At 34.8% G+C, this 23,250-nt stretch overlaps 4 protein-coding genes across 5 annotated transcripts; 2 read left to right on the plus strand and 2 right to left on the minus strand.

Moving 5' to 3' along the window:
- Positions 1-573: 573 nt before the first annotated feature.
- Positions 574-7,023, minus strand: LOC106181878 (vacuolar protein sorting-associated protein VTA1 homolog). Of its 2 annotated transcripts, none has more exons than XM_086997357.1 (8): positions 6,849-7,023; positions 4,552-4,646; positions 3,745-3,872; positions 3,022-3,097; positions 2,552-2,681; positions 2,203-2,244; positions 1,924-2,157; positions 574-1,563 (listed from the first exon to the last, which is right to left on the minus strand). In XM_086997357.1, the coding sequence occupies exons 1-8, from the start codon at positions 6,946-6,948 to the stop codon at positions 1,418-1,420; spliced, it is 951 nt and encodes a 316-aa protein (XP_086853483.1). In that variant the 5' UTR covers positions 6,949-7,023; the 3' UTR covers positions 574-1,417. The 2 variants fall into 2 exon arrangements, with proteins under 2 accessions (XP_086853483.1, XP_013421856.2); XM_013566402.3 differs by having other exon boundaries at positions 1,924-2,126; positions 2,187-2,244.
- Positions 7,024-7,138: 115 nt separating this feature from the next.
- On the plus strand, positions 7,139-12,928 carry LOC106181887 (uncharacterized). Its single transcript, XM_013566416.3, has 10 exons — positions 7,139-8,702; positions 9,523-9,862; positions 10,084-10,215; positions 10,517-10,561; positions 10,902-11,043; positions 11,263-11,363; positions 11,656-11,717; positions 12,025-12,166; positions 12,331-12,428; positions 12,642-12,928. The coding sequence occupies exons 1-10, from the start codon at positions 7,167-7,169 to the stop codon at positions 12,840-12,842; spliced, it is 2,799 nt and encodes a 932-aa protein (XP_013421870.2). The 5' UTR covers positions 7,139-7,166; the 3' UTR covers positions 12,843-12,928.
- Positions 12,929-13,013: 85 nt separating this feature from the next.
- Positions 13,014-20,039, minus strand: LOC106181888 (rab5 GDP/GTP exchange factor). Its single transcript, XM_013566419.2, has 7 exons — positions 19,901-20,039; positions 16,898-17,101; positions 16,252-16,379; positions 15,881-16,138; positions 15,180-15,407; positions 14,648-14,907; positions 13,014-14,386 (listed from the first exon to the last, which is right to left on the minus strand). Exons 2-7 carry the CDS (start codon positions 17,071-17,073, stop codon positions 13,910-13,912), a joined length of 1,527 nt encoding a protein of 508 aa, XP_013421873.1. The 5' UTR covers positions 17,074-17,101; positions 19,901-20,039; the 3' UTR covers positions 13,014-13,909.
- Positions 20,040-20,175: 136 nt separating this feature from the next.
- On the plus strand, positions 20,176-23,205 carry LOC106181889 (uncharacterized). Its single transcript, XM_013566420.2, has 5 exons — positions 20,176-20,644; positions 20,760-20,865; positions 21,311-21,406; positions 21,675-21,737; positions 21,926-23,205. The coding sequence occupies exons 1-5, from the start codon at positions 20,541-20,543 to the stop codon at positions 22,031-22,033; spliced, it is 477 nt and encodes a 158-aa protein (XP_013421874.1). The 5' UTR covers positions 20,176-20,540; the 3' UTR covers positions 22,034-23,205.
- Positions 23,206-23,250: the final 45 nt, after the last annotated feature.

The raw sequence follows: 23,250 nt of genomic DNA on the forward strand, positions 1-23,250 counted from the left end.
CTGTGCCACAACGTTATATCGTTTATATTGAAAAATAATAATATTCGCCTGTAAACGCAATATACCACACTGTACAAAAAATATTATTTATTGACAACAATACGGACGTGTTGCACTGAAAGGTGGTGGCGAATTTTTGAGCAAGAAAATTATTTTGATAATGCTTTCACTCGTTTGTATCATGGATGCCTTACATTGAATCTGCATGACAGCCCTTTGTCAGAATATTTATTTCCTCTTATGTGTGAATGCAGTAGTACCTTTTTGACTTTTCAAACGAGTAAACCATTAGCCGAAGCGATATGTGGGTGCATATCTGGTTACCGCAACAACCGAGAAGCAATTTCGCCTTTTTGCTTCAAACCCACAGTTCAAATGGTAAACGATTATTCCCCATTTTTGCGATAATTTTGACACTGGTAACGCTGAATCAGCCAAATGATAACTCCGTTTAAACTGCCGCTCCTCCAGTTTCTTTGCAAAATAAAGCAAGTTGATTCAGCGTCCAGTAGGTACCATCGTAAAACGTTTCCTTCTGCATTCTAGTCTTCAGTTAATGGAAATACAAAAAAAGAGGTTTTCAAAACATCTTTATTTTAAAAACATGTACAAGGCGGTAAAGGGGGCGCTTTCTATAGACTCATCCTTTTTATAATTTTTTGAAAATCTTTCTTCTCAATTTTCATCAAAATTCAGAATACGTTATTTTGTTAAATTTCTTCATGAAAATGTTATACTTACCATAAATGTCTTTTGAACAACAACGAAATGTCAAATAAAAATTTGAAATGTTGATATTACCAAGTACTAAGTACGTTTACATAACTAATAGCGTTTATCCATAACACGTCTGTTTGTAAACAGATATCTACTGGTACTTCCAAAGCAATGCAAAAGAAGAATATGTGTTTAATATTTAGCAGAATATTGGCTAATTGTCAGATACTTCCCATTGCATTCATTCAGTGGGTGCATGGTTCAGATGTAGCTCATAGTCGACTGAAACAACTTTTTCATCCAGGTAAAAGCCAAGTATATGAGGGATCTCTTCTGACCCACCTTTTGACAATACACATTGGTGATGGATTCTTGAAACCCACTTTAAAACTCATCTAGGAAAAAGGGTTCAAACGAGTAAATTTCAAACCTATTATGTCCTTCATATTTTTAAAAACCTGTCTACTGCATCCCTTTAAATCTATTTGTGCTGAGTACTTCCTATTGAATTAAAGCTATTTTCTTCTTTCTTTTTCTTCTTTTTGCATATTCTGCATGCTTTAAATACACACAATGTATTACATATGTACACACCAACTGCTACCTGGTAAGATGTGTTTACAAGTCCCAGTGAAAATCACAGTCAATAGTTCAGTCTTATGTGATGGCATTAGATGCAAATTTTGCCACATTAGTATATTCATTCTTTTCCTGTAGTAAGTAATTTTAAAGCTTTTTGTAAATTGTCAATAGCAGTTGCACTGTCTTCATACTGTAATGCACTACCTGCAAATTTGCAGTATTTGATAGCTTTCTGGTACTGGGCCGAGTTAAGCTGAACGTTCCCTGGAAGAAAAAGAACTTGTGAGTGAATTTTCTGATTTTATGAAATTAATGCGATCTTTAACAAACTATATAGTTTAATGAATAACATTAAACATGTGCTTTTGATGTGTTCTATCTTGAAGACTGACACAATGTTAGGCAGGAAATAACGGGACATGGACTGAATTATAAATCAACCAATATACAATAAATACTGCTGCATTAACAACACAGATTATGCCAGCCACAGTAAAATTTTCTATTTCCAAAATCTTTTTAACAACCTAGTATAATATATCACTGAAGTTACAAGCACCATTTTTTATCACTACCATTAAGTACAACTTTTTAGAAAAATAAAAGATCTTTTAAAAACTTAACCTGGTTGAGGAGTCCAAGTGCTGGTTGCTGGTCCTGGTTGTGGTTGAAGTGGTTGTGGTTGTGCTGTGGGTGTGGCAGCTGGTGTGTTAGATGGTGCATGTGTACCAGCTGAAGGGGGAGGGTAGAGTGTACCACCACCGCCTCCTGCTGCAGGGAAATGATGGGATGAGGTGGAAGAAGATGGACCAGGCTGGGAGGGTCCAGGCTGGGAGGGTCCCGGATGGGAGGGTCCAGGCTGGGAGGGTCCCGGATGGGAGGGTCCCGGATGGGAGGGTCCAGGCTGGGACACATTACTGAAGCCTAGGCCTGGGCCACCTGTTGCTATAGAAAAATGTACAAATTGAATCACACATATATAAACACAAATGTTGTTTTGACATACATACATACAGATGTACTGTATATGGCACATTTTATCAATGAAATAAGAGCAAACATACAATTTTCTCAACAAAATTTATGAATACGCTTTGAATGAAAATAATTTTCCAGTGATTATTCTTTGTATTGCACAAAATGAAAATGAGGATAGTTGGGAAAAAAACACAGACATTAAACAGCTTTCTGTGTTATTTTCTGGTTATTATTGTTAATTTCATGGTGCCAGTGTGGGTGAAGAGGCACTTACCTCCCCCCAGTCCCTCCTCCTCTCCCTCTCCTTCCTCTGGCAGGGGACCTGGATGAGGCTGGATCCCATTTTTTAAACAATTATGAATATATGTTGCTTTCCATTTTGCATACTTTTGATTGTTCTCAATCTAAAATGAAAAGGTTTTGGTGAAATACTTTGTGCATTCTGAAACATTATCTGTAAGTCTTGGATTTGCATTTATCTTTTAAAATTTTAATCTCCCTTCTGTATAATATGACTTCACGCAAAATGACAGTCCATTTAGTTTATTAATAAATTGATTCATTCAAATATTTAATCATTTTTCCCCAATATCTTTAAAATTTTTTACTCATAAAATAGTACTTTTATTGTTAACACTTTCAAAATTTTGGCCACCATTTTAATACTTCTGAAATTTTATGAAATGGAATACAAAAGACCATAATGTCATTTATTTATTTACTGGGTAGCAAGAGGTCACTTACATCTTCACTTAATTCTCCAAACACTGAGAGTACATCAAACAGCATCCCAGCAGTGTAAAATGATTTTACCACATTTCTGAAATGAAAAAAAACAACAACAATAAATGTAATGACTAGTTACTTCACCACTGAGTTTTAATTTCATGAGCAGTAAAGAAAAGTAAAAGATTAAACAAATTTTAGTGTGCAGCTAAATTATCTTGCTGGATCACACATGCTATCTCTAACCTCAGTAACCTAAGTTTGAATTTAGCAAATTTGACAATTTCTTCATCCAGATATTGTTGTTACCTAGCATAAAACACTACACCAATATTCAAAGACAATGTTGAACAACAACAAAAAACAAATGACAGAGTTGAAATAAAAACAACCTTAAATAGATGAAAATATGATCAAATGTACATTTACTGTGTATGCATGTTTGAAAAATCAGATTTTCTTATAGATAAATTTAAATTTCAAAACTCTGACCACACTAATGTCTGTTCACAATGAATCTATGCCACTAACTCCATGGGGACTTCCGCTGAATGCCTTCAGATGAACAGTATAGCATGCCTCCTTCTGGCATTGAGCTGAATACAGAAAATTAAAGCTGGTAATTACAAGTGAAAACAAGAGGAGGCACGTTAATCTGATTGGATTCAGCAAGAGTCCCACTGGAGTTAGTGTGCAGTAGCTAGTATGATAGATTCATTTTAAACGCACCCTTAAACTTACTTTGAAAACCTTCCTGCTCTGTCCTCATTGTCAGCAAACAAGAACACCTTCAGAGCATAGTTCTCTAAATGGGCTTGGCCAACAACTTCATTGGTGAGAGCTTCGTTATCTTCTAAGGTTTGCTTAGTCTTAAAATACAAAATAAATCTCATTATCTTAGTTATTCACCATTATAAATAGAAATTATACCATGTTTAATAGCTGTACATAATTACATGTATTTTTATGCAACAAAAATCACAATTCTTGGCTATAAAGAATTGCAAGGCTGTACAGAAAAAATTATATTTTGATTAATGCAACCTTACTAAGTTGAAAAATTTACTTCTTTCAGTTTTCATATTATAGACTGGCAAAACTGACTGGTTTTAGGACCTGCTAATATCTCTGGGGAGTGTAAAACCATAGCAGCCAAACATAAGAAGAATAAAAATAATGTATTGTCATTAATTTGTGTTTTGCCAAGTGAAGGTTACTTAGCCTTCACGTTAGTTTTCAGTGTAAGCATTCTGCATGAAGTTTACTTACTATGTTCACACAGCTTGCTGGTGTCAGAGAGAATTTAAAAATGTACTGTTGGTGTAAACAAGGAATTGGTAAGTCAGGGTATATTGCCCTGGTGAATGAATGAATTTTTTGAAAATTTGTTTCAAGTTGTTGTCAAATTCTGTGCTTAGTTTGGAGACAAGGGGTCAAATTTATGATGGTCATCTCTGACAAATCCACATCAACTTGCAACACTAAGCTAAATCTGTAATTCAACAAATATACAGTAGAAATAATAATAATAATAATATGCATATATACCTGTTCTAACAAATCCATCAGTTTGAACAAAAAATCCTTGCATTCTGGAGATGTTCTGTCCAATTGCATTCCTCTTTGAACTGCATACATCCGACCTGCAAGTGTGCACAAATTACTTAGTACTACAAATAAAAACATAACAAAATTTCTTAAGGTTCAGTGAGGTTTAATGGTACTGGTACATGTCTGGTACTTTATTTACTGACACTGTGACATACATACTTGCCTCAGTTTTCGGCCTTACAAGCTCACGGTACCCTTACCGCTGGTAAGGCCTCATAGCAGTATGTACAAAAACCTTGAGACACTTAAGTACCTCGAAAAGTCCACGTTCTGACAATCTCTGTGGGTCCTCCTTTGTACCTGGTAGTATGTAAATCCAATTAAAAGTGTTTTCGTGTACCTTCAGGCACAATGTTCATAAAGTTTTGGTCATTTTATTTCAGCTTCCTACTGCACTGACACAACAGCACGCCATATTGTGGTACACTTGCGGAAAGGACGACCACCTTTTCAAGGTCGACCTCGAAATGGAGTTGACCTGTTTCATGTTTCCAATGTAAACTTTTAGCGCCCTCGGGTGACGAGTTGTGAAAAATGGTGTTTGATCCATGTAGGCGACCTAGCTCCAGTTTATAATGTTTTACAAGCATTTGGCCATCCATTTGCGCTTCTGTCGAATTTGGCCTACCTTTGCCTTAAAACCTACATGAATAAATATTTGAGAAATTTTATAATTATAGTATTTTATAGCAATAAATATATATTTAAAAATCACGTATTGTATTATTTTTTATTATTAGTAGTATTATATTTTCGCCCTTAATCAAAATACACATATGAATTACATTAAAAGGAAAAAACTTTTTACTTATTTTTTTATCAATTTCTTTATTTTTTATTTTTATTTCTTTATTTTGTTTAGTTATTATTTTATGGATGACATGCTCGAGCTCTGGTGTTCCAAATACTACTGGGAGAGGATGAATATATATATATATATATATATATATATATATATATATATATATATATAATAAAAATAAATAAATAAATAAATTGCAGCTCAAGTCAAAAATACAAGACTGGAAATGAAAAATGAACCGCAAAACATATCGGCGTCATTCACTCTGGGAACACAAAAAAGTTACCAGTCATTTATTTCATTTTTGCATAACACAAACGACTTCAAGTAGTCTAAAGGCCTCTGTACACCTGAACCTCTTCCTCAAATGAAATAAAAATATAATACTACTAATAATAAAAAATAATACAATACGTGATTTTTAAATATATATTTTATTGCTATAAAATACTATAATTATAAAATTTCTCAAATACTTATTCATGTAGGTTTTAAGGCAAAGGTAGGCCAAATTCGACAGAAACGCAAATGGATGGCCAAATGCTTGTAAAACATTATAAACTGGAGCTAGGTCGCCTACATGGATCAAACACCATTTTTCACAACTCATCACCCGAGGGCGCTAAAAGTTTACATTGGAAACATGAAACAGGTCAACTCCATTTCGAGGTCGACCTTGAAAAGGTGGTCGTCCTTTCCGCAAGTGTACCACAATATGGCGTGCTGTTGTGTCAGTGCAGTAGGAAGCTGAAATAAAATGACCAAAACTTTATGAACATTGTGCCTGAAGGTACACGAAAACACTTTTTATTGGATTTACATACTACCAGGTACAGCGGAGGACCCACAGAGATTGTCAGAACGTGGACATTTCGAGGTACTTAAGTGTCTCAAGGTTTTTGTACATACTGCTATGAGGCCTTACCAGCGGTAAGGGTACCGTGAGCTTGTAAGGCCGAAAACTGAGGCAACATACATACCCATCATGTGTACAGTATATACTGGTAAATGGTTAAAGGGGGAACGGAACTAGAGGCAATCAACACATGTGAAATGGGAGTAAACTTTCACACCATGAACAACATCATAGACACTGCAAGTGAAAGTACTAGTCATTGTATTTCTTCATTTTGTCAAATTTTGACATACAGAGCTGTAACAGCTAGGACAGAGGAGAATATAACCGAGAGCTGTAATTGTTTTGTTCCTATAACTTACTTTGGAAAAAAACACAAACAAAATGACAAATATTTATCACACTGGATCTTGAGTTGCCTAAATGAGTTACCAAGCGGTGTCGGTAACGCACAGAGCCATTAGAGGAAATGTATATGAACCAACAAAGTCTCTGTTGACATCATGGTGCAGTGTAAGATTAAAAAAATCACGGGTAGTGAAGTCAATAATTCAGCTTGCAAACAATCATACTCACAGTAGTAGGCAACTATAGGATCTCTTTTATCATGTTCGTTTGCTGTCTTAAGATAGTGTTGAATTGGTTTCAACTTTTGAGGGAGCGGAGGTAAAGACATTTTTCTGCAGTTACCAAGACAACCTTCTGCTCTCCAAATATACTTCCGGGATATCTCATTTCTCTTATGTAACCAATAAAGATTAAAATGGACTTATATTTGTATGTTATTGTAATTTTCATTACTATGTTCACACAAAACAGTACAATTTGATGCCAATATTTAAAGATAATCATTTGCCTTTCCCAATAAAAGGAGCGTCTTGAATCAAATCCAACATGGCAGCTACCATGCTGCACGCCTCGAGAATGTTTGTCCACAAGACCGTTAATATTTCTGGTAATATGTTACTGTTTTCACGGCGCATGTTCAACCTTAGAAATTGGGATGTTAAAATTGGACATGTTTCTAGATCGATGTCTGTTAACACTCGCGGCCGGCAAAAACAAAGTTTTAGAAACCACTCTGAGGTGGAGGTAAATGCACGACCCCAGATAAAGAAGCGAGGCACGAACGAAAACAAGACACGTTTCTATAGGGCAGCAGGTAAGCCTGCTACCAGTGGGAGTAATGATAACTTCAGTCAGCATACAGACGAAGATATTGCTAATTCAGATATGTTTGGGATAGAGGCTTTCCAGCGAGATATGTTGTATTTGCCAAAAACTCCGAACATACAAAAGGACGACATGGACAGCGTGAAGCGTGATTCGATAACCCCCAAGAAACCTGCATATGCGGAAAAAGTTATGGTTGCCCCATTTGGCATGATACGCTTTGATAGTGACAATAAACTCAGTCGACATGGTGAGCTGGACGTTCATGATGCCATGCTGCACATGCAAAGTGAAGTGCCTATAGAAGAAATGGAAGACGCCCAAATCTTTGACAGGCCTGTCAGAGATTTATCAGTATCAGCAAAAGAGGAAGAAAATGTCAAAAGTTTAAGCAGCTCAGTCCTATCAAAATCAGTGCAAAATGTGGGATATGTAAAACATCCAGATAACCTTCAAAGTGTACATTTTCAAGAAATAGAAATGCATCTCCCAAAAATAGATAAAAAATCAAAGAAAATTATTAATACTGTTGTTACTGATTCTATTGATGACATAGACACTAAAGTGAAAAGTTACATAAACAGTAACTGGCAGTTGGAAAAACCTCATTTTGGCGAGCCTAAAACAACACAAAGTGACTTCAGGCTGAGTGATAAGGAAAATGATAATGATGACCCGAAACCTGAGGAACACATTTTGCCCAATTTCAATTCACCAAAAGTAGATGGTGAAATGGGCTCACATTCATCTGAATCTGTACCTGTCACTAAAAAGGACATTGAAACTTATCAGTTAGCAGACAGCACTGAAGCCAGTAGTAATGAGGTTGCACAGGATTTGGAAGGACTGAGTTTCATTGATGAACAGTATTTTGGTGAAATAGGTTCACATTCATCTGAATCTGTACCTGTCACTAAAAAGGACATTGAAACTTATCAGTCAGCAGACAGCACTGAAGCCAGGAGTAGTGAGGTTGCACAGGATTTGGAAGGACTGAGTTTCATTGATGAACAATATTTTGGTGAAATAGGTTCACATTCATCTGAATCTGTACCTGTCACTAAAAAGGACATTGAAACTTATCAGTCAGCAGACAGCACTGAAGCCAGGAGTAGTGAGGTTGCACAGGATTTGGAAGGACTGAGTTTCATTGATGAGCAGTACTTTGAACCTTTTTACAATGAATCACAAGCAAAAGAGGGATATTCTGATAATGAGTCAATTCCAAAATTCCTTAAAAATATGGAAACTCAACAGGTAAAAGAAATTAGAAAGGTACAAGAGTCATGCCAAAATATGTATGTCTGCAAAAATAGTAATTTCTGGTGATTAACATGAATGAAAAGCAGCAAACTTCAAGATTGGTTAGCCTAGGAGTCCAGTTTTATTTCAAAATATGTTTAAATAAAATAATTTATAAATGAATTTAATGGAGTAGTAAAAATCAAGAGATGACATGAGAATAATTTGAACATTACACTCATCAAATACATGGTGTTGGAAAACACTGGGCCACTGAAATAATCATAATTATAAATTATATATATGCTGGGGTGGCGCTAGCAATTTTTTTCCTTTAGCCAAAATACTACTTTTTCATCACTTTTATGTCCAAATGGTTTTCATTTGACTAAAATAAGTCGAATCAACCCTATTTTGTTTAGCCAATTTCAGTCAGTTTTAGCATTTGGCTAAATTGGCGAGTGTTAGTGCTACCCCAGATATGTTCTAAGTCATATTGTCTCTCAAAAATATATTTTAAACTAAAAATGATTTTTTGTGTTCTTGAAAATAATTTTGAACTAAATTCATACCATTTGGCAGTTAACAATAGAGCACACATCTGAGATGTACATGTATCTATTTTATTTATTTATTTATTTTTTTTTTGGAGGGGGGTATCTTTTAGTTTCAATTATGTTTTACACCACCTCATACAAATTCAATGACTGATAAATGCAGTGTGCTGGTATATAATGCTGGAGGATATAAACATATTTAGAAAGGTTTAATTATGATAGTGCATTTATTGCTGTGTTTTTTTCCCAACCTAATATACTAAAACGATATATTTCAGATGCGTGGTAAGGAGATCACCAACCAGTCTTCCCACAGTGAAGCAATGGAAAGGAAACTGTCTGGTCATCCATCTACAATTGACCATGATGACCCCTCAGAAAGGAGGCCTCGTCAGAGTGGACATCACAGGACTGATGGAAAAGAGCATGGTGGTTCAGGTTCATCAAGCCAAGATTTTGAATCAGCAAAATCAACTGGAAGGCGCCCAAGAAATGTCACTAAACAAGAGGAACGGAATAAGCAGGCAGATTCTTTCAATATTGATGATCCACAGACTGCATATGATATGGCTATGAAGGTCAGGATACAGAAGAAGGGCCTGAAAAAGATAGAAGAAGGTATCTTTTTAGTTGATTAATAGTTTGATTTGTTCAAGTTTAAAGTGTCACAAATGATTTTCAGTGAAGATTATGATCTCTGGCTTGTTTTGTTGGATTTATGTTAGAACAGTGTTTCTTTCACCCTTTCTAATGAAGCCTTGTAGTTGATCAAATTAGAAAAGAGCAATTATCATATTATGAAATTATACAATACCATAATTTTTTTCTATATTTTTCAGATGGACAGGTCTTTATTGGTAAAGTAGACAGCATGGGATACAGAATAATGAAAGACATTGTCCCAAATTGGAAACATATACCAAAAGAGGTGGCTGCAAAAATGTTGGTGGATGAAATAATATATGATGAGAGTAAGTAATATGCCACTTGCTGGTGGAAATCTTTTAAAGTTTCAAGAAACAAAATTTAAAAAAATGTTTGATAAAGAAAGTCACTATTTTACCAATTTACAGTTTCAATTTTACTATTTACAGAGTCAAAGCTTGTTAGATAACTTACCAATTTTGTCATATCTTTTTTCTGTTAAAATGTTGGTTTGGCAAGTTTCATGGATGTGGTTTTTATTGCTCCTGAATTCTATTTTTCAATCACTAAAGGAATACTTCTGAAATAAAGATGTTTAGAAACTCTCATATTTGTTCTTATTTCCAGATGATATTATTGCCATAAACAAGCCATATGGACTTCCAGTTCATGGTGAGTAGCTACCTGTAGTTTGTGAAGTGATATCTTGATAATGATATATGTCTATATTGTTACCAGCATTTTACAAATTTACCTCTGCATGGGTATGTAACAGGTTTTATCTATTAGGCCCCATTAATAATAGGAGACTACCTAGTCCGAGGGTCAAATATGGTGACCCACTACAAAGCTTGTTGTCTAATCTGCCAATAGACACTGAATAGATAACCCGTGGGGAGGTATTCAAGTGGGTTGGCCATATTTGACCCTTGGGCTAGTTAGTCCCCTATTCTGAATGGGGTCTTACACGCTTTTTTACCCAGAAAAAAATATTTGTATCTGTTATTTGAAGGTGGTCCTGGTGTACCAATGTCTGTTGGCCAGCTGTTGCCAGAAGTGGTCCAGGTACTACAGAAGAGAAGACATCAGGTGGAGAGGCTCCATCTCGCTCACAGAGTGGCTCAGTATGAAACTGGGGTCTTGCTTCTTGCAAAGTGAGTTTTTAAATCGTGAATATGAATCCCTCTCTCTCTTTCTATGACACGCACGCACGCACGCATGCATGCATGCACTCCGAACTTTTATATACTCTATAGTGTTCTTAGATTTGTCCAAATCTTACCATATTTCAGTGAGTGCCTGTGTGTATGCAGTGGTCAATTTTTTCAAGCATCTGTTTGTGGAATGATGCCTTGATTTCACATTTGTTTCAGAACCAGAGAAATGACAGAAAAAATACAGGCAGCAGTTTTAAGAGGTGACATGATAAAAAAGTACTGGGCAATAACCAAGGGAGTGCCAGTTATACCAAAAGGTAAGACTTATCATAGGAAATAACAATATGTTTAGTGACAACACGATTCATACTTCATTCCTCTTTGAATTGTGCTCATTCGTGGTACACAAAACAGTTTAAGGGATAATAAGACAAAAAAATCTTTGTGATATATTTGAAAAAAAAAAATACTGTTGAGTATACATTTCCCAACTGTTAAGGATGTTGAAGAGTAAATAGTCTTAAGTTATAAATGGCCAACTGTATGTTTTAATTTTTTGAATTCATGAAGTGATACAGCGCTGTAATTTAACTGCTAATTTCACTTTAGCTACAGTAGACATCCCGATGGCAATGGCAAAGATCAAAATACAGGGCAAGTCGATAGAAAAAGTAAGTTCATAAATCTTTATATAGTATTGATTATTCAGGTCGTTTTGTATGTGAGCATTGGTATCATTGCTTGCTTTTTATTATAGTAATTATTGTTAATGATGTTCTTATTTTTTTAATCCAGCACAAACCAGCAAAAGTACCCAAGTTTGGTTTTGACACAACTAAGAAAATTTTCATTGCAGTACGCCTACGTTAGAAGGTTAAACCATATTGCAAAAAAAAAAAAAAAAAAAAAAAATCTTGTACTGATACAACTAAAATCCATTTGAATGGTGTATGTTTGTTTTTGCACTCCTCACTGCAGATGACCCTTATCCCTGATTACACTGAGGAAACCAAATTGGTGATGAGAAAGCGTCGTAAAGACGTACTTGAGGCAGTCACAAAGTATAAGGTCTTAGATGATAATGGAAAGTGTGCATTGGTGGAATGCCTGCCAATGACAGGTAAGAGCTTTTATTGATGTAAACTTTATCATTATATACAAAGAACATACATATAAGACTTGAATTACAGTGGAAGAGATCGAAACATTTTCAACTCGCCAATTGATATGCAGTCCTGTATTGATAGTACTTCTTTGAATTACCGATTCCATGACTTTTTGCAGGTGTGAAAGACCAACTACGCTGTCACTTAGCTCTTGGTGTAAGCACAGCAATATTAGGAGATCACAAGTACTCTCATTTTACAAAATTAGCACCTCAGGTTAGTGGAAAGGTTGCCAGAGACAAATGTGACAGTTATAGAATTTTTTAAGTAAAGTAAAACTGTGTTCAGGTAACTTGAAAGTTGTTTAAAATGTTAGCCATTTTTTAACAAAGCATATTTTGTCATGGGGTTGGGTTTAAGTGAATCTTAAGATGTCATATCCAGTGAAGTAAGTTTAACAGCTGTCTGAACATTTTCTTCCACTTACAGCGACTCCACCATGAAACCCTGGAAATGTTGGGCATCCGTCAGCAGAAGGTCCGCCATGTTCCAATGCACCTCCACTGCAAGTCTGTTCTCCTACCAGAGTTTGAGGCTGGCCGGAACATAGCTATATCAGCTAGATTGCCCAAACATTTTTTAATATCACTAAGAAGACTGAAGCTCAACAGCAAGAGGCGTAGTAGATAGGAGTAATATCAGCAAAAGTACTGTATGGAAAAATACTGTTAACTAAGACCAATTCATAATAAACTTGTGCCAGACATTTGAACTTACATCGTTGCTTTTGTCATCGATTTCTTTGGCAAGTAAATGTTGCTTTAATGGCATTGTCCTGAATATTAGCAAAAACAAGATGGCTACAATAATCACAATAATCTTTATTCACAACAGAAATTACAATAATTTCCAGTTTAAAACTAGTCAACAAATAATAAATTAGTCACAACAGAAAAATCTGCTGCTGCAGAGTAATCTTCCCTTCCTGGACCATCACATGTATACTAGGACAGAATTGAAATGAAATAAATAATATCTTTAACAAGAAAGGTGAAACCAGTGCAACCTTTTTGGCCTCACTGACAAACGGGTTTCTTTTGCATGTGTACTTTTTTTACCACAATATGAATCTAGTCACCCTCTACAATATGAAACCCAATGAGCAAGTCCATGACCAAGGAAATAAAATGCCATAAAACCATCATAAAAATCTTCTCCACTATAACTTATCGATAAAACCATAAGGACCCTCTTATTACCAAGTTGTACAGAAAAAAAAAAAAAAAAAAAAACAAAAATTTATGAAATTATTAATATTACATTATCCAACATTTCGTTGCAAATCGATGGTCTTGTTATACATCCCAGCATACACTGCAACCGTTGATGGGATGTTTGTAGAAGCCCATTTTACAAAAAAAGTAACATATTATCTAAAATGCTTTCTAAAACAGGATTGTACATTTAACTATCACATACATACCCAGTGCGACCATTTAGACGAATGAATGAATTCATAAATATTAGTTTAATACTATTTTATAGCACCTTGTTTACAAAGCTCAACACCAAAAAAAAAAAAAAAATGTTTTTAAAATAAAAAAATTGAATTCTGATCACTCATTGCCTCATTCTTAAAATGGGAAAGTTTTGGTGGTTGAAATGACGATCTAAATTGTGATGAATGCCTTGTAATAGGTAGAGCAGGTGGCAGAGAGTGAAGTAGATGGGAGTGTTGAGCTCTTCTTTGCAGCCTCTTATTCTTCTACAGCTGTATCAGTAACTGTCACATGAGGCTCTGTGGTCATATCTGTGGAATTTGCATTGCTTTGATCATGTTGGACAACCATTGGTTCTCCCACTATTTGTGGAATAAGAGGAGGAGGAAGCATATCTGTTGCTGGACTCTCTGCATCCAAATCCACTTTGGTCTTCCTAGGTTTAATGGTCCAAGGATTCTTGGTTAAAACTGATTGAATTTCCTTCTTAAAATTTTCCTTGAATTCTACAATTTCTTGTTGCAGTTGCATGGCCTCAGCCATGACTTTCTCATGTCTTTGTCTTAACTCTGATAAATTTGCCAAATTTTGGTACATCAGTCGCAGTCCTTCACAAATATGTCCTTCTTTACTGTCTCTGGGTACAAGTTTTCCAGACATATAACCTTCAAATTCTTCTGGGGTCATGTTCAAAGACTCTGCATTTAGGTTCTCTATGAATGCCACAACACAGCACTGAAAAAATATCACACGTTATATGTAATGTCAACATTACACATCTTCCGTAAAAACTACCAGTAATAATATGACCACTACAAAGAAAAAATAAACATGAATTAAATAAAAAAACATGAAATAAAAAATTATTAAAATAGACAATTAAAAAAGTCTAATCATAACTTTGTGAGCAAAAGATTGTCTAAAATACTAAAAAAAAAAAACTTTCCTGGTTAACAACTTGATACAGTGTAAATCAATGGCATGTGCAACACTCACCAAATTGGTGAAGTAATACCCTGCTTCCCCACTCATTAGCCTGCTGGGGTTAGAAAACCTTGTGATGTACTTGATGTTGGACTGCAGCCTAGGAGGGTTGGCCTGAAGTACAATATAGATCAAGGCAGGCAAGAAGTCATCCGCACTGGCTGGCTCGTTGTTCTGAGAGGCCTTCAGTGCCTCAAAGATGTGATTGCTACACCGGACTACAGAAGCTAGTTTGTCCTGGGGGGCCCTCTTTGAATCCATTTCAATGATGTCTGAAACCAGAATAAGAGGTATGAACATTTCCCCCCATTTTTGTACAACTTTTAATTCAACAACAGAAAGAACAACAACTTGCTGTCTTTAATTCACGACCAATGCATAACATGTCAAACTAATTTATGAATGATATCTATTTCTGGCCAATTAAGCCAGGAAAGACCCAGATTGTACTGCTTAATTGGCAAATGTGTAACTTGGAGCAAGCAAGTTGAGGGATTTATAACTTTGATGTCAAATGCATCACTATAGATTGACCAATAATTACCTGTAATAGCACTATCCACAAGGGCTCTGACACTGGGTTCATTCACACTAATAGAGGCTTCCAGATTTTGTTCGCTGACCCAATGAAGACTTCGTATTCTTTTCTGAATGATCAGGTCTTGCTCCTCATCATCACTCCACATGGAACAGAAGACAGCCCTGTACAGCCGAGTCATGATGTACTTCTCCATGTAATCCATCAACTTGTCGCTGGTGGTGTGTGTAAGCCCTGGGATATAATAATGTGAAATATGTGAGAGTGCCATGCATGAGAAAATCTAGAAATTATCTTTCCCTAAACTTAATTTAAAAGATCTCTATGGCTAACTACCCCACCCAATACATCCAATTCAAACAAACACTGACATGTCCCCTAAAACATGAAACAGTAGGTCCAGTTTCAATAATGTTCAGCGTGTACAGAAGTTCCTTATTGTATTTTTTTTCTTCACTTACTATCAAACAGAAGATACCACATAGGTCCTTAAATAATACTGTGCCAGTCAGGGGCGGATTTAGGCCGTCTTCTGGGTCTTCCAGAAGACGGTCAGATTTTCAAGTTTACATTAACAGGTATTTAATTTTTCTGTTGGAAGACGGTCAAATTTGGAGGATGGATCAACAAAAATAATTTGGAAGACTGTCAGAAAATAGCTCTGGATCCGACCCTGCCAGTTCAACAATTTAAATAGCCAGCTTTACCTTTGTACACTGGGTGTGTCTGTAACCTGTCCCCCATGCTCTGGTAGAAATCTTGGATTATTTCAGAGTGCTCATCAACTGTAACATCAGGGTTTTGCTGGATTTTCTCAATCAGAGCTCGGATGTGCTTGGACACGTCTAATGCTGCTGGTTTGGATAAGTTGCGAAGGAAGTCTGCAAACCCCTCTCCTACTTGCTGGCTCTCTGAACTTAACCTCTTCATGGCTTCTCTTTTGGCAACTTGTTCAGCAGCTATGTCTAAAATTATCATTTTCTCTTGGTTAAGTCTTTTTCTTTCTATTCTTTAAATAATTAACCTTTAAAATTACATATCTGTTACTTTTGCCAAATAACTGTGTAAGTTAACTTACCTTTTGAGGATGACTTTCGAAAAAGAGACTTTACTGTGTGGGTCCTTTTATCAGACTCTCTCTTTTTCTTCTCTTCAAACTTGGAAAAAGATGGTGCCTTCCCTTCAGCTCCAACTGGAGTTTTCTGCCTAACAGGCAATAAAATAATTATTTATAGTGAAATTTTATCAACAAGAACATTATTCAAAAACTTTTTCTTGTTAAAACAAAGGCCTTTGTATAGTGTACTAAAATGAGCAAATCACCAGCATAAGCGACCACCTAAAAGAAAACAACAAATAAGATTTATGGGTTCCCAAATCATATCTTTTATCACTTATATGCATCTGACTTTATCACAAAGTAATTTGCTATGCATGGCACTATTTTTTATAAAACACGCATTCCAATTCTAAAGTAATAATTTTCAACATTTGTTTAGTATATTACACAGCCATTTACAGGATACTTTTTGTTACTTTTATCTTTCAAATTAACCTTAAAGGTGTCCAAATGTTTTTTTTTCCTTCCTTTTTACAAAATATGATAAGATAAAAAATTCTAGATAGATAGGTGAAAGATGTAACAGAGGTAATTAATACTATGGAGTGGTCTGTAAGTGTAAATTGAAACATTTATAACTGCCTTATCAAAAAGGTGCTCATACTTCATCATTTTATTCTGTTCGTCTATCTGTAACTGAGCATTTTTTGCCTTCTGGTACTCCTCCCTCCAGCACTTTGAACAGAAACCCTGCCAGGCTGGGTTACCATAGAAACCACAGCCATTCTTGCACAGGAGCTCCTGTTCATTGATGTGGAACCTTTTATGACCCTGACTCATACTTCTTGTGTTCACAGGATTACTAGATCTGAAAACAGATGAAAATAAGATACTTAATCACCAGTCAAGCACAATGACATGATTAAATAAAGATAATAAATATAGAGAACCACATACACACTTACATATACTAACTAGTACACAAACAAACATTGCAATGATTATTATTAATAATGTAATTGAATATGGCAATTTAAACTTCAGTGCTGTTAGTTTTGAACAAATCAAACTTAATCTGAGGAATTTTGTAGTGTTTAATTTTGCACTGCTGCTTTATCACTTCCATAAAATATTAATATCCCCCTCCCCTGAAAAAAATGTTTTAAGTATTTCTATTAAACAAGTAATTATTTTTCTCTGGAAAAAAACTGAGGGGCTATTCTGTCCAACTTCTGTCAAAAATCATTTCATTAACTTATTAAAAAGTCTGTGTCTATATCAATAATAATTATAACATTCATTCAAAAACAGCAAAAAAAGAGCTCTTGACTTTAATCTTAAAATTCATACGTGATATCTATCTTAGGAATTTTTAAAATTTTGGAACTGGATAAAAATATGGTCATAAATAAAAAATATTTCGGTTTCATAAGTGATTAAAATCACTTATGAAACCAAAATCCCGACATTGGTCACTCAAGCATAGACATCTTTAAGACTCAAAAACAGATACTGTAGTTTTCCCAATAAAGAATAACAAACTCTTGTGACTCCAACAGATTATAACTTATCTTGACAAACTATCATCATGTGATGATGTACATGTATCTGTGGCATGTAGATACTAGTACAAGTACCATCACATGATGGTCTTTCGGGATTAATAACATATCTACCAAATGTTTCTGAAGACATTACTCTGAGGACAAACTGAAATTCCAAATAACCATCAACTATTGTTGTTCTTTCAGTTTAAGATGTATACATTTAAAAAAATTCAATATTTTTAAAATAAGAAACAAAAATGTAATTGCATTAAAATACTTGTCAAGAAGAAGGAAGATAAATATTGATAAGAAGAAAAGATATTAGTAGGTACAGTCTTTAGTCAATGATGAATTTTTTTGCTGTCTGCAGTTTTCATACATCTTAAAATGCATAATTATCATACAGACATCTACTCAAATCAATAAGTGTAATAACAATTGAATTTTTGAACTGCTTGCAAAAGTAGATTCATCTGGTGATTTAAAAGAAGGAAAAGCAGCAAATGTTCAATTTGCTGAGCAATGTTTTTCCAAAACATCTGTAAATTACATCAATGTTTTTACAAACATCATGGGGTAGTAAAAAAAATTGAGGGTTGCAAGAGAATCATTTAAATGTAATGCTTGCCTTATATATCTACAGACTTCTTCAATTGGACAAAGAAAAATGTCCTCAAAATCACACCTTTATCAAATTTAGCAATGCACCTTTTGCAGCCAGATGACTAGATGATGACTTCTTTGAAGGAAGAGTGAAGGAAGTGTTCAGCACGCCATGTTGTGGCTCTTTTTTCCGGTGTAACTGAAATGCGCAATACACTGCAATACAGCGCAACACAGCGCAATACACTTCAAAAATCAAATCCAGTTGCAATTACACTAAAGAAATGACCATTCCCAGCAAAGTAAGGTGATATAAAAACAACCTATATTATTAGGTAAGTAATATCGTTGATATAACTTAACAAATCAGCAAGACTTTTATATTGTCCGGTTGGCAGCCATGTTGGCGAGTGGCTCTTCTTGATATATTACTGGCCAAGAAGAGCTACTCGCCAACATGGCGGCTGACCAAACAATGAAAAAATTGTCAAGTTGTATCAGCAATATTAATTATTTTGTACTATATTTTGCTTTTATATCACCCTATTTTATTTGAGATTACCCTTTCCTGTGTTTACTTGCAACTGGACTTGTGTTATCAAGTGTATTGCGCTGTGTTGCGCTGTATTGCAGTGCATTGCGCATTTCAGTCACACCCTCTTTTTTCCTTTACTTTTGAATTTGGCCTCACTTAGCAGAGATATACATCTAGAATAACAAGACTAAGACTTAATCATCCTAGTGCCTAAGCAGACACCAAAGCACTTTGAGTTGGATTTATACATACAAGGTGCTATATACTGAGGACCCACAGAGATTGTCAGAAAGCAGATACGCAGGGGTATTTAAGCACCTCAAGGTTGAAATACATAGCATTCTGAGGGTATCATTAGCATGTAAGGCTGAAAACTGAGACAAAATTTTATTAAGGCGTTATTAAGAGAGTACAGTCCACAACAAAGCTGAACCTACTGAAATATTTGGCAGGAAACATGTACTTAAGACAAGATTAATTTCTTATTCTACTATAAATGACAATTAAGGCATTGAACTACTGTCAATCATCAAAGACCTAACATTGAATACATAGATTTCAAACATATTTTAAATCTTCGTGGTTGTTTTGTTTTAACTTGATATCAAAACAAAAGCTGTTAGTTGTGTTATAACAAAAGGCAACTGTAAAATTCTAAAATAGTACAGAAAGTGAAAACAAAAATTTTCACTTTGTCTTTGACTACAACACTGTGTATGCAGCTTCCATGCCGCAATTACTCTATCCGGTAGTTATTTCTGAGCCTTGAAGACATAAAGCTGTTAACTCTCCTTTAAACTTAACTGAAGAAATCGAATACACAACACAATTATGTTTACCACCAGTTACACATAACTTTTGTCTTTGCTGAGTCTTTTCCGGGATTAAAATCTTGTTTTTACTCGACCAGAAGCACTTTGAGATATAGTAGTGGAGTAAAATGCATAAGCAGAGCGCAACGAAGCTTTTCAATGTCACTTACCTCCTAATTTTCTTCTTGACCGTTCAATTTTGACAACAAAAACTACCCACATCACCTGAGCATCTGGATGGAAAGTTTCACTGCATTTGTTTAATAGTTTCTAGGTAACATAAATAATATACACATCTATTCAACAGATTGACATATCAGTTGACATGTAGTATCAGTAAATCAATAAATTGAGAAGATTTTTCTTTCTTAAAGAAATACTTCATCGTGTAGTTTTGAGGATATTATTACGAAACTGGCACCATGTGTAATATGAACTCTACTTGATTTGTAAACAAATACACGTGAGGGGCGTGTAGCGTGGAACCGATCTTGCTACACGAACTTTAACATATTCCACTTATTTCTGACTTAAAAGTTTTTCACTGCAGTGATAAAAATAACCATATTTCAGAGTTTGCATCCATGGTTCTAGGGTTGCTCTTTGTTTTCAGTGACCCTTTGTTCGCTTTCCATTGTCATTTTACAGTTCGAATTAATGGTTCCGATAGCAGTGGCCCAATTTCCTGATAAGACTGTTCATGGCGGGGGTCAGTGGAAAGTTCACATTGCATTAATAGTAATTCACATTTTAAATGAGAATTGATCAGTGAGAGTCATATCAGGTTGCAGGTGTTTCGATTTCAATAATATGGTGTTTGTATTGAGCTATCTTCAAGCTCCATTGCAAGCTCTGCTACGGCCGGCACTTTGGCTTGGGTGCTTATTTGGTAGTTTACATAGCCATAAAGAAAGGTGAGGTAATATCATTGGTGTGAAATGTTGTTTATTTCTTCAATAATGCAATTTTTGCACTACAAATTTCATGTCATACTAATAATCATACATGCACATGCTTTGTATTATAAAGATGGGACACTCCAGGAACACCTGAGGAAAATGTTCGGCAATTAGCAGCAGTGGTCAAGGAAGCAGAGGAACATGATCCACACAGGAACACATTGGACATTCATGTGGTAAATACTATTTGTACTTTACAATTAGTGAATGGCCAGTTGTCATCCTTTTGACATACGACAGGAAAAAATCATATATCTTTCCTTAGTTATCATGCCATTAGCATTAGACCATATAGAAAGAAAGCATTTGTATTAGAAATACTGGTATCTTGCATCATGTTTAGTTTCTTTAGAAAAAATTTACTTTTTTATCATCATTTCTTAAGAGATGTTAAAAATACAACATTTCATTGTATTAAAATATTGACTTTAAGACGTATAAAAACATGCTCCCAATTGTCAATTAAAATAGAAAAGGGACTGGTATTATTTATTTTTAGGTGGGAGATAGATTTTGCAGTAGTGTCTTCATTTTGACTTAGTTTTGAATTCAAAAATTACACATTACAATGTAATCATGCTACCAATCACTGCAGGAAAAACATTTTTATTGGTTTTTCAGGCAGACTCTACTTCAGGCTTTGTAAGAATATTTGCCTTTACAAAAGCAGAGTGGCTGGATGTAGTGGAGGTGAAATTTAGAGATAATTATGGAGAGGTAATTTAATATTTATTATTTGGAAAGCCAGTTCATGAAATGTTTTTATGTTTACTGAACGACTTTGGGAAATCACCCAGATTGCTGAAAGTCCTTAGCAGCAACAGTGGTGGGTGGAGAAAGAAAAAGTTTCCATCAGCCTTCTTACAGAAATGAAAAAGTGAAAAAATGGAGTAAAATAAGTATAGTCTCATAAAATATACCCATTAAAATCATGAATAGAAATATAAATATGTTATTTTTAATACTTCATATACTTCTTTTACAGGCATATTCTTTTTCAAGTGGTGTGCTCCCAGTTTGGTTTCCATTTTCATTCCTTGTTAACTGTGTAAGTCAATGAGCAGATTAATGGTTTTAAAAAGAAAGCTTGTACTTTTCCCATGCAGACTTCTCTGAACAAAACACAATATACTACATGTGGATCTAATGAATGCAAGGTTTTCAAAATTTGAATTTTCTTTGAAATTTAATACAAACGTCCTTTACTCCATTATATTTATATCTTTCTCAAATCAGGTTCTCTTCTGGGTGCCTTTCTTGGATATGAAACTGAACCAGAAGCGTCTGGAGTTATTGTACACTCACATGAAGAAACATTCTCAGCTCAACAGTGACAATATTTAAAGAAATGTAATGACACATTGTTTACTCAAGTTGTGCAGAACAGTGCAGGGCTTTTCGATATTGGTTTGTTAGTCTATATCACCATATTTTTAAAAAACATATCTTTAATATTTTAGCATTTTTAGGGTTTTATTGAGAATTTTACTGCTGTAATGTACCATCGTGGAGTCATTTTCACTTTTACAATTTCTGAGCTTTTATAGTCTTTATTGTCTATACATGAATCCACATGCTATATACTTCTTATTAATGATGGATTGAACATCATATAGTGTTACAATTCTTTACATTGTGATATAGTAATGATTATCTATCACATCTTTTACAAATATCTCAGTTTTTTCTTAATTTTTGAGGGCAATATAAATTTGGCGAGTATATTACTATAAAGCTGATACCTAACTAGTGGGTATTGTTGCACAGTTTTCCCTTTTTTTTTGGGGGGGGGGGGGGGGGAGGGGGGAAGCCACTCTGCAAGTGGAGTGCTGTGGCAGTATATGGACATGGGCTGATGATGGCAGCTCATAAGTATTATGTAATAATAGGTGATGTCAATTAAACAACATTGAAAGCTTCCCCTTATTATCAGGTGATGGTGAAAGCTTTAAAAGCCAGTGTTTGCAAAATATCTGAAGTAAATGAATTTGTTTCCTCCATCTCTGAAGGTTTTAAGGTTAAGTACTAATAAACCACACACATGTATAATATGTCCGTTTTAAAAAATAATGGAACAACAAAGATATGTTTGTGTTGAAGTTTGTCCCATACCACATTTTGTGAGAAAACTGCTTGGACTTGGGTCACTTACATTACATTCTGAATAACTTTGACAATGAAATAAATGTGAAAAAAATGTTTGACAGCTGAGAAGTGCTCTACATATGTATATTTTATTGAGAAACTAGGTATACAAATTACAAAATTTATCTTTTAGTTCACTTAATTTGTTGCTAAAAAATATCTCTGCAAGATTTCAATGGTAAATTGTCAGTTTTTGTAATAAAACATGGCATTATGGAAAATGTCACCCTTGATACATAACATGCGCTGCTTAACAGCTGATATAAATTTTTGGTTTTGAAATTATACAGATGTTGTCATGGATATAGATTTTATATGTATATTTTAATGTAGATTTTATAACCTGAAATAGTAAAAAATCAAAGTATGAATGTGATAATTATGTAATTCATTAATTGTTTACTACCAGATCCAAA

The sequence above is a fragment of the Lingula anatina genome, chromosome 1 (assembly GCF_051362555.1).
Source record: "Lingula anatina isolate TDL-2025a chromosome 1, LinAna3.0, whole genome shotgun sequence".
NCBI classification, from domain to species: Eukaryota; Metazoa; Brachiopoda; class Lingulata; order Lingulida; family Lingulidae; genus Lingula; species Lingula anatina.